Source organism: Cyprinus carpio, chromosome B20, assembly GCF_018340385.1.
Source record: "Cyprinus carpio isolate SPL01 chromosome B20, ASM1834038v1, whole genome shotgun sequence".
NCBI lineage: Eukaryota > Metazoa > Chordata > Actinopteri > Cypriniformes > Cyprinidae > Cyprinus > Cyprinus carpio.
In genome coordinates, this window is record NC_056616.1 from 28,463,277 (window position 1) to 28,474,112 (window position 10,836).

A 10,836-nucleotide genomic window follows, 5' to 3' on the forward strand; every position below is an offset into this window, starting at 1 on the left:
ACGTGGCACACAGAGTTAGTGCTGACAGTTCCTGGTAGAAATTCCTCGTCCTCTTTCTCAAAACTCTTCGTTGTAGTGTAAAGCTGTAAAATAGTGACCCATCCTTTAATATTTCTTGGTTATGAAACACATCATTTAAAATTTTCTATCTGATCTTATAATATTATGCCAGAATGTAGATTGCTTGAAATAAAATACTGGCACAAATATAATACATGATATTTAATCCCTCTGGGAAACCATTCAAAGTAGGTTTATTCTGCAGAAGGGGAAAATGTGACCATAAAAGCAAGCTTAGATTTCTAATAAGACCTATTAGTACACATGGCTCGTCAGATCAAACCGCTGTGGGTTAGTCTGTGGTTTCTGAGATGCTGTTGATATGACAGTAAACACTTTGTTATGTAATCATGCTGCTAATGTTGAGTGAAGGCTACAACAATTTAATATACCTTCCTCCTCCTCCTCTTCCGGTGCTACCAAATTAGTCATAAAATTCAAGATTGATGTTATCCAATCGGTTGAGTCGTCCATGGCTTCGTTCACCGCCTTCATGGGATCAGAGCTGATGTGCTGAATACCCCCTAAGAGCATGTTTTAGACAGAGCATCTTAAGACACATATTTCCATGCTCAACATACATTAACTTACAGCCATCTAAACCAGCTCTAACAACAACAAAAACCTCAAACCTGTCACAGTCTTTTGTTAAAGCTCTACAAAACCACTTAAAGATATTTATCTGTGCAACATCTAGCTCAAAAACAATTACAAACAAAATACATTAATATGGCCAGAATTATGTGGACACCTGAACACTCAAACCATATGTGGTTGAACATTTCAAAAGCATGGACTTTCAATAGGAAGTTCACTTCTTGTTGTTGTTATTGATGTTTGAATTGGACATTGTTACTTTTTCCAAACTGTTTATAATCTAAAAACCATGATATTGTTTTTTTTTTTAATTGTATTTTATACTAATGTAATTGTATCAAATATATTATTAACAGTCATGCATTTGTTTAACAGTAAACAAGTGTGCATTTGAGCATATTTATAGTATATTCATGTAATATGGGATTAAATGTTTCTTTGGTTTTCTTACTCCTTTATTGGATAGATAAATAAATGTTTTCCAGATATATACTCTCATCTGGACAATATTTATGTTGTATTAAATGTACGAATATATATCTATATTTATATGTAAGCAAAATATTTTATATATATAATATATTATATATATATATATATATATATATATATATATATATATCTATATTATGAATAATTTATAGTAAAATGTATATAAGCTATCCTTTATATTTATATAATATATTTTATATGACAGTATAAAATACACATTTTTGATTTTGGAGACAAGATGTTATTTTGATATTTTCTCTCTATCATTTCTCCTCTGTTATATATATATATATATATATATATATATATATATATATATAATATATATATATATATATATATATATATATATATATATATATATATTATGCAGGAGGTTCTTCGTTGAGATTAGATCATAATTTCAGTGGTCCTTACCATCAGAAAGTTTGATAACGCTATTTTAAACAAATAGTTTGACTGTGTGCTTAAAGGAATATTTCACCCAAAAATGAACATTTTGTCATTATCTACTCACCCTACTGTCATTCCGAACCTGTATACGTTTCTTATGTTGAAGTCAAAAGAAGATATTTAGAAGAACCAAACAGTTGTTGTAGGTCCCCATCGATTTCCATAGTAAGCAAAATAAATGCTAATGTCAATGGGGACCATCAAATGTTTGATACTAGCATTCTTCAAAATATCTTCTTTTATGTTCAACATAAGAAAGAAACTCACACAGAATTGGAACGACATTATAGGGTGAGTAAACTATTACAAAATGTTAATTTTTGGCTGAATTATCCCTTTAATTGTTGTTTTTAGTAATTATGTATTTCATTAAAAGCAGGTGTTCACATACTTTTGGTCATGTACTGTATGAAGCTTTTCTTTTGACGTTATGTGTATGTGCTATCAACCCTGAATGACATCTTCAATAAGACAGACTGATGATTTCAAAATTCAACAGTGAAAAGGACTGAACATCCACATGACCGAAAACAGCTAGGTGCGTGTATGTTTGCGTAGACAGCTACCAATATAAATGCCAAGTCAGTAAAACTCCTGCTTTCCACTGCCCATCGACAGGAATGCTCATCATATTTCACACATCATCTTGTAGTGCCTGTCTGTCTGCAGTTATCAGCAGGCAAACAGCATGACCCGAGTCAAAGCCATTTTACCAGGAGCCATTATGCAGGGGTGACGTGACAGCATGCACAGACTCCAGACTCCTCAGACCTCCATTATAGCCTCTAAACACCCTCATGTTCACTACTCCTGCTAGAATAAATTAGTATTTGATTATAAAATGTTCTGGCGGCAAGCTACTATAAATCTGTAGTCGTTCCAAATTTCTCATGCATGTGTTAAACTCAGTTTGTAAAATTACATTAGATGGGCAGTAAAGCTATTTTAGTTACAAAATGTTGAGAAATATATATATATATATATATATATATATATATATATATATATATATATATATAATTAACAATAATTAAATCTTAAAATCTGTCTTCCATTGACCAGGCAAACAGATCTCGCACCACTGATTGTAGCGTTTTTCTGTGAAATCGACATGTGAATAACTTTTCTCCAGATTAAACTGGGAAAGTAGTCAGTATTTTAGTGCAAACAAATTTTGCACATCACATTTATAGATCTACAAAAACATTTACCTTGACATTGAAAAGGGGTTATTTCTCTTAAGAATGCTGCTTGAAGATGCCATTTAGGATGACTGAATTAAATTAACAGTTTTTTTTTTTTTTTCTAGTACCTTACAATGACCTTGGTTTAGTCATTTAATTAACTACTTCAGATTTGCTGCCTAAGATCACTCGGTATGTGTAAGATGTAAGATATAAGATGGCTTGCCTCTAAGGCTGCCTGCTTCCTTAAATGTTTTCCTGACACGGTGTGGCTGAGGTCCTGTTAGGATGAGAGACACAGAAGCAGAGGTGTGGGATAGTAACACACACATACTGTACACACGCTCTCTCCTTGGGGTCGTCCTCCCTGAGCACGCTCAAAACTGTAAGCAGGATAATCAGGGAAATTTAACCACCATTATAAATAAAACACAAATCACACTTATGGCACAAAATCACAGGGAAGGTGTGAAAAGAGACATATGGTATTAATCCATGTCACAGTGATTACAAAAACACTTCAGCTGAGTGAAAATGAAACCGCAAACATTTTGCAAAAAAATAAAAAAACAGGTAGAGGCAGGAGACATATAGTGTAAATGTGTTATGCAAGACACTGTATTATAGTCTTATTTTTTTTTTTGAGCATTTACTGGTTCATGGCAAATTTAATCGTCACTCTTTTCTCACGTTTGCTTCTGGCTGCATTGAAATTCAAGCCTCATAATGTAATTGTGACATCTCCGTTACATAGAAATGCTAATGCAATACTGATGAATTCAGTGACATTTGTTTGATTAACTTTTTAACCTACTTTATGGAAATCAGTATTGCCCTCTAAGCTCTCACACTCAAAACTGACAACACTTTTTACATTTTTGGGTGCTTGAGTGTGACGTGTAAACTCACAGGTAAGGAAAAATTACAAATTAGATTTCAAGACAGCAATAAGATTAAAATGAGAGGCAAATGGAACATTTACTTATGCCTCCAGATTCTCATATACGTTTCCTTCAGAGGAATAACCTATAATCTTTAATGTGACCCCTCCAGCCATGTCTCAGGCTGATCAGATTTGCCAACATACCAAAATATGCAAGGTAATAATAATCAAAAATCTAACATGCTATATATAACCCCAATACATTTATATGTGTTTATGCATGACATTTACTTTCTTTTCCTTTTGTTTTTCCTACAAAGAAAAAAATCTGAGTCGACAGTTGATAGCTACATAACTGATAATTCCAAAAAATCTCCTGAGCTATAACGGATATCTGAACCATAGACATTTTTCTAGGGGCAATGCTGCTGAACCATTGAAATCAATATAAGAGACAGAAAGCCATCCAGATGAATGCTTAAATAAAGATACAGTGAGCTGAAACTTAATGTATGTCTTCACGTTTTATACATATCTCAAGGACAAAGTGCAGAGGGTTTACAGAGCACAAATGAGCTGGTTTCAATCATATCTATAGTAATATTTCTGCTCTTTTTATCAATGCAGAAATCATTTTTTAAATCTGGATTTTTATTTTTTGTCCAAACATCCAGATTTTTTACCAAGTAAATATTTATTAAATATGTATTTGTGTACAGTATATGTGTGTAGTAATTTTATTGGCAAATCTTTTTTAAACCTTTGTATTTTGTTTATTTTGAGAAAATAATTATTAATAATTTGCCAGTTGGTTACGAAAAATAATGGAAAACAAGACTGAAAAATCTTAGCAAGATAGGACTTTTTTTTGTTTTGTTTTTTTGAAGGAATGTCATTGGTGGTAAAAATCTATTTCTTAATGTACATGATAATATTCTGCATATTTGAAAATCTAGCTCTGCAGTTTGTCGTGGCTATGATATGCATGATTTTTCCAAGTAGGACATGCTACCAAATGAAAAATCTCAATGGTAGGTTGATCGTACTGTTGCTGAAGAAATGAAAGAACATGCCCTATACTTGGCAAAATCACAGAAAGCAGTATAACAGACAAACATTAGGTTTGTTTCTGTTTATTACAGCTACCAATATTTTGTACTTTAGTTCATTTTTATCAATGTTCTGAGGAACTCAGCAGTTGCTTAGAAAGTGAGTATGTGTATCACTTATGCTGATCTAAGTTGTTCTTAGTATTATAATGTTGCATAGACCAGTCATGTGACTGAGGCTCCAGTGCAAAAAGAGGACACTAGACTATTCCAAAGGCATGAGGGGAATGATTCCCAACAGAATCTCAGTCACAGCACTGGGGAACACAGTGGTCTTTGAATCCTGTCTTGAAAGTGAGTGAAGCTTCACCCTTCACTACTGCACAGTCCTCTGCACTCGACTCCAACAGTAAAGGAACTAGAGAAGTTTGTTACCAGTCATGAACTATGTATATATTATATGTTTATACACAGTGTGGATTTTAATGGCTTATTGTACATGTGCCATAATTTCATGTTATCTGTGGCAGTGTCAGTATAATCCTGTTGTCTTTTACCTTTAAAAAAATTGTTATTGTCATCACAATATTCTTGCCATTCAATGTAATTGGTGGAAATACATGTTCTCTTTTAAAATTTTATTGTTTTGTAGACCGGCTTTCAGCTGGCGGGACTTTCTGGTGCAAATTAGACATCTAGCAAAATGAAGACAGACACCAGCAGTAAATGTTGGCTGACATTCCTTCATCTTAAAAACACATTGATAAAAGCTACACAGGGTAAAAGAAATATGAATTTTTCTTGTTTTTTTATGGATATATCTGTTTACTTTTGTGGGGTAGACAGTTTTAAAAACTGTTCTGGGTCTTCATGTCCATTATAAATTTGGGTTCTGAAGCAAAACCAGTTGAGAACCACTCTTATAGACCACCTGAAGGCCACTGGTAAAGGACTCTGTAAATGCAAGGCTGTGTTAAGATGGGCCAAAGCGCCAACTTCCTCCCCATGATTCCTCGCCATTTCTCCAGGCTTAGCTGTGCATTGAGAGGGAATTAAAGTATATATTCCTTCTCCTGTAAAGAACGTGAGAAATCTGCAACATAGAATACTTCATTAATATTCTACAGGTAAAATATCATTGTTTTTTGCTCAATGCATTTAATGAAAAAAAAGAATCAAATCATTCTGCATGGCAAAGAGGAGTTGCCGTTCAATACCACACAGTTAATAAACGAAGTCACGCTACAGTGCTTTCAAAAGCATAGTTATCGATGTTAGAGTAAAATTATATGATTGAAGTGAATAATTTGAGGCTTATTGAAAGCAATATCGCAAAGTAGACACCAACACATGGAAGTTGGATATCATAGGGTGTAAGGGAGCAATTGGCACAAAGCTTATTGATGTCATGCTGGCTCAAATAAAATTTATGGTTTAAAGTCTCTCAAATGATATACATTCCACAGTTTTGTGAATTAAAAAGTTTAGTATATTTTTGTTCTGAGAATTTCAGATTATTGTTAATGTCTCTGCTGCATGCGCATGATGATTTTTTTTTTTTGAAGCATTTTGCACTTAGAATAAAAATGGTGTTCATTCCCTTTATGTTATGTTAGTTCTGATGAAATCAGTGCCGCAAGCATTTTGATGATGCCATACTGTTTTATACCCCTCATGTCAAGCCCATGCTATGATATGAGGTCTGATTTATGATGTTTATGATTAACTTAGCTTACATACAGTATTTTTTCATATAATGGGTAAGAAGATATCTTTGCATCATAAAACCTAATAAAAAAAAAATAAAACAATAACAAAAAAAAAAAAAAAAAAATATTAATTACAAAAAAAAAAAAAAAAAAATATTTGAAGCTATTATTATTTATCTTTTTTAAAATGTCTGGATTACAAATGTGTTATTTTGTAATGTGTATGTTTAATTTAGAGACCAAAATAAACCATTATTTTATGCACAGGAATATGACAAGATGAACACTTTTGTACATTCTGGTGACACAACACCTTTTTTTTTTCGTTTTTAATATGCACTGTTAACTGTTGTTCCTTAAAAGCAAAAGCCTAATTTTAATAATCAGATCTAAATATTTAAAAAAGATAAATATACTTGAAGCAAATTGGGTATTAAGAGATTTTTCAAAAAACGTATCTTGAATTATTATTAATATTATTTTAACCCCATTTGCAAGTGTTTTTCTTCTTTTAATCAAAATGTAAGAAAATTTAGTGATCTATGCTCGAAAGAGGTGATCATACTCCGATCAACCACTGCTAGTGGTTTTGATGCATTCTTTGAAAACCAGTCTGACTTTGATATTTTTTTTTAATAAGTAAATTTTTTCTTGTTTTATAGGTGTTTAGATATTACTAATGAAAAGCGAGACAAAAAGTTGATTAATCTTTCTTTGTGGTGCATAGAGAAATTGATGGCACAGTTGTACATTTGTCAACAGAGGTGATTGAAATAAATGTAAAACCCAATCCTGGGGTGCGTTTCCCAAAAACCATAGTTGCTAGCCTGTTAGCAACTTAGTTGGTTGGCAATGGGAAATTGCATGCAACCAACAAAGTTGCTAACTTAGTTAGCAGCTATGGTTTTGGAAAACCAACCCCAGTTGTCTGAAATCTGAAGCAATCACTTTTTTTAAAGCACAATGCAATCTGCTTTCAAAGTGAACTTAATTCCACAATTCACTTTGCCATTATGATAACGTCAAAGGTGTGGAGTGTCACACTGAATGGAATGCATGACAGTCTAGAGGAAAAGTGATGTTGTGTTCATGACAGACAGATTACATGGTTCAGTAAATTTGCATGTCTGAACGATGTCTAGTTGTGAGATGAGAGTGACAGTTGCTCCCTGTTTGCATGCAGGGTAAAACACACACGCACACACAAAAACTGGCATTAGCACTGAACTGCAGGCAGAGAGTCGTCTTACCAGGTGGGTAAACAGGGGTCGTCACAGTAATAATGTATGGGCTTTTTTATGGATGGCAACAGGAGGATGACACATGGTGGATGGACACAGGGTGGAAAAAGGAGGGAAAACTTATTAGAAATAAGTAAATGTAAATGTGACTCCTAATGTGGGGCGGTGCAATCATGTAGTGAACTACATGACAATGCAAGTCTAATGTTTCCTTTTGAAATACTTTCAACAAATGGGGGTTAATGTGTTTTGTGTTCTAAAGCTTGTAATGGAATGAAATTGTGAATGAGATGTTATCTCAGTGACAGTGATAAATCCAGCTAAACAATGACAATTTTTTAAACAGTTGAAGAGTTAAAAATTGTCCCATTATGGAACTACTGACACATGGAGGAACAGATGACTGGAACTTTCAAGCAATTCAGCACCAAAACAGTCATTCTATCATCTTCCTCGGCATAAACAATGGATTCCAATGTATCATCAGGTGGTCATACAAGGGTAAAATGGCCCGGCCAAACGGGACTCCCTATCTATCCTTGTCACTGTCAATGCTATCAGGAACCAGTCAATAATCCCTCCATCCCACTCTTTTTATAAGAATCGCAAGTTTGCCCTGTGGCACTGCTGTAGGCAATGCTGAAAACTTCCAGCAAGAAAACAAGCTCAGAGCTTTTATCCGTTGTAAAAGACTCGTCCAAGCATCCAATTACACCTCATCTGAGTCCTGTTTTATTTTAAGCCAGGAGTTATAAATAACAGTAAAGCCCTCAATCAGGTAAGCCAATAAAATAATCAACTGCTGCTAATCTCTTCAGGAAAAACTGTTCCAAAATAACTTTCCAAATGAAGGGACCAAGATAAGAGAGCTGAACCTACCTTCAAGACCCTTGCTGTCGAGCAGGTCAAACATAATGACCGCCACGGCCGACCAGGTTACGATGAGGAGCCAGCACGAGGATCCAGGCCATGGGGGGTGCTGAACGTAGTGTGCCGGTCATCAGTTAAGGCACCTCACAATGCGTTTTGACGAAACGTGGGATGTGCGCTCAGGTCAATTCTAGTCCCTCGACTATGGTGTCGTAGTGGTGAGGGAAAACCGTGCTGTAGGGGACAGAATGGAGGTCAGAAATGGATGAATGCAACAAGACAGGTACACAAACAGGTTTTTACAAACCATAAGAAAAACATTCTAATTGGTTCAAGCTGATAATTTATGGTAAGTATCTGGTCCAGTCCCGTTTGTAGTCACTGGTGGAGTTGACACCTTGACACCTGTGTGTAGAGCCCAGATGGTTAGAGTATGAACCAATATCAAACCAGGTGTGATGACACTTTAAGGAATAGTTCACCATAAAATAGAAATTCTGTCGGGTCCTCTTTGTGACGAGTGGGGTGGGGCTGAGAGCTGTGGGAACGTGAGCTAGGGCTGATGGAGTACAATTATAATGAACGACACCTGTGCCACTCACTGGTGTCAAGTCCCACGGGAGGAGCACAGGAAGGATAACAGGAGGAGTAACGACAGTGAAGGACAGTGAAAGTGTTTTATTTATTAAAATTGTTTAAATGTTTGACGGTTCCCCCTCCTCCTTCCACTTTACGACCATTTGTTTAAATTGGGTGCCGAAACCCTGGGAGGAAGGAGGGACATGCTGTCAGAGATCCCTCGCTGCTGAGGGGGAGATCACGTGCTGAGGAGATAGGCAGCAGCAGGAAGAAGCGGAGACCACCAATGGCTGCCCGAGGCAGTAGTGCTGGAAACAATGGAAGACGACGGTGGGACGCGAGGGCTCGTTGTCATGCTCCTGGGTCTAGGAGGGGTGGCTGCTGTCCGAGAGGGAAGCGCGGAGGGGAGTTGCACCGTTCCACCAAGAGGTCGGAGCCTGCTGCCGTTCGTCATGTTTGGGGAGGGAGCAGGGAACGGAGGACTCGCTGCCATCTGCATTTGACACCAGAGGAGCCATCGCTGTCCGCAAGGGGACAGAGGAGCATCGGGCTGTCTACCAAAGATGTCCAATACCATCGTATCGTCTCTCCTCATCCTTCCGATTCCTTTTTTCCCGCCTCGTTTGTCCTTACCCCCAAGTACGCCTCAGGCTGTGATCAGTAGAGCATAGTCTCGGCAGTACCCCCGGCCTGCGAGGTTTGATGGGGGTATGTGACGAATGGGGCAGGGCTGAGAGCTGTGGAACGGAGCAAGGCAGGTGAGCGTTAAATTATAATGAACGACACTCTGCACCACTCACTGGCCTCGAGTCCCCTGGAGGAGCTCCGAAAAGATAAAAGGAGGAGTAAATGATAGTGAAGGATGAGAGAGGACCAGCCTTGATTGTATGTTGTTAGGTTTTCTGTGACAGTCGTCTGTGAGGAGCTCCCTCTTTTACTTTCATTTGTGTTTGTTTTAATTTATTAAAAATTGTGTTTAAATGTTCGCCGGTTTCCAACCCTCCTTCCCGATTTAAGAACGTTGTTACATTCTTTTATGTTTTTGTTTTATTTGATCAAAATACTCATCATCTAAAGTGACAAACAGGGTTTATTGTTGTCTGATATATAGCAACTACAGACAAAACAAAAGGTCATTTTGTCTGACACACTTAAACAGTGTGAGTACATTTAGGTTTTTAAAAATGAGCCGCCGCGTTGCAACTTTAACTTTCAACAGTATTGTACACAACATTTTTTAAATAGATGGGGATGGAAATGATGCCTTGTTTTCGAATCTGTTGGAGATAGTATGATTTTTCACATACACACATTGTATGGAACACCAAGCTTTTTGATGCTCAACGATATTCAGGGAATCTGTCTATTGTAATGCACCATAACAAAAAGTTATCTAGTTCGGTCATGTTGGCTCACTCTTTTGTGGGCAGACAGGACATAAGAGTCTGAAGGGGACAAGACAGCTAGACCGCAGATGAATGTTGCTTTTTGTCTTTAATCAATGCATTGCCTGGCAGAGAGATTGAAATGAAACTTGTGTCTGTAGAATCGGGACAACCATCTGCAAAGGCAAGGTTTTTCCATCATTAAAACATCTCCCATGCCACAAGGAGGAATGCTGGCTCTGTATGTCATCTGGTGGCCGTGAGCTCCTTTAAAAGCCTCTTTTCTAAATTGAAGATAAAATTCTGTCAGCAGCTCCGTCTGAATTGATGCTCA

At 36.4% G+C, this 10,836-nt stretch overlaps 1 protein-coding gene across 1 annotated transcript in view; it reads right to left on the minus strand.

The window, feature by feature from the left end:
* The window catches only part of LOC122140985 (triadin-like), a 20,975-nt gene extending 11,263 nt beyond the window's left edge, over positions 1-9,712 (minus strand). The window contains 6 exon segments of the mRNA XM_042746551.1: positions 453-584; positions 3,013-3,066; positions 8,548-8,614; positions 8,616-8,642; positions 8,644-8,681; positions 9,364-9,712. Of these exon segments, the coding sequence (XP_042602485.1) occupies positions 453-584; positions 3,013-3,066; positions 8,548-8,614; positions 8,616-8,642; positions 8,644-8,681; positions 9,364-9,712 (667 nt within the window).
* Positions 9,713-10,836: the final 1,124 nt, after the last annotated feature.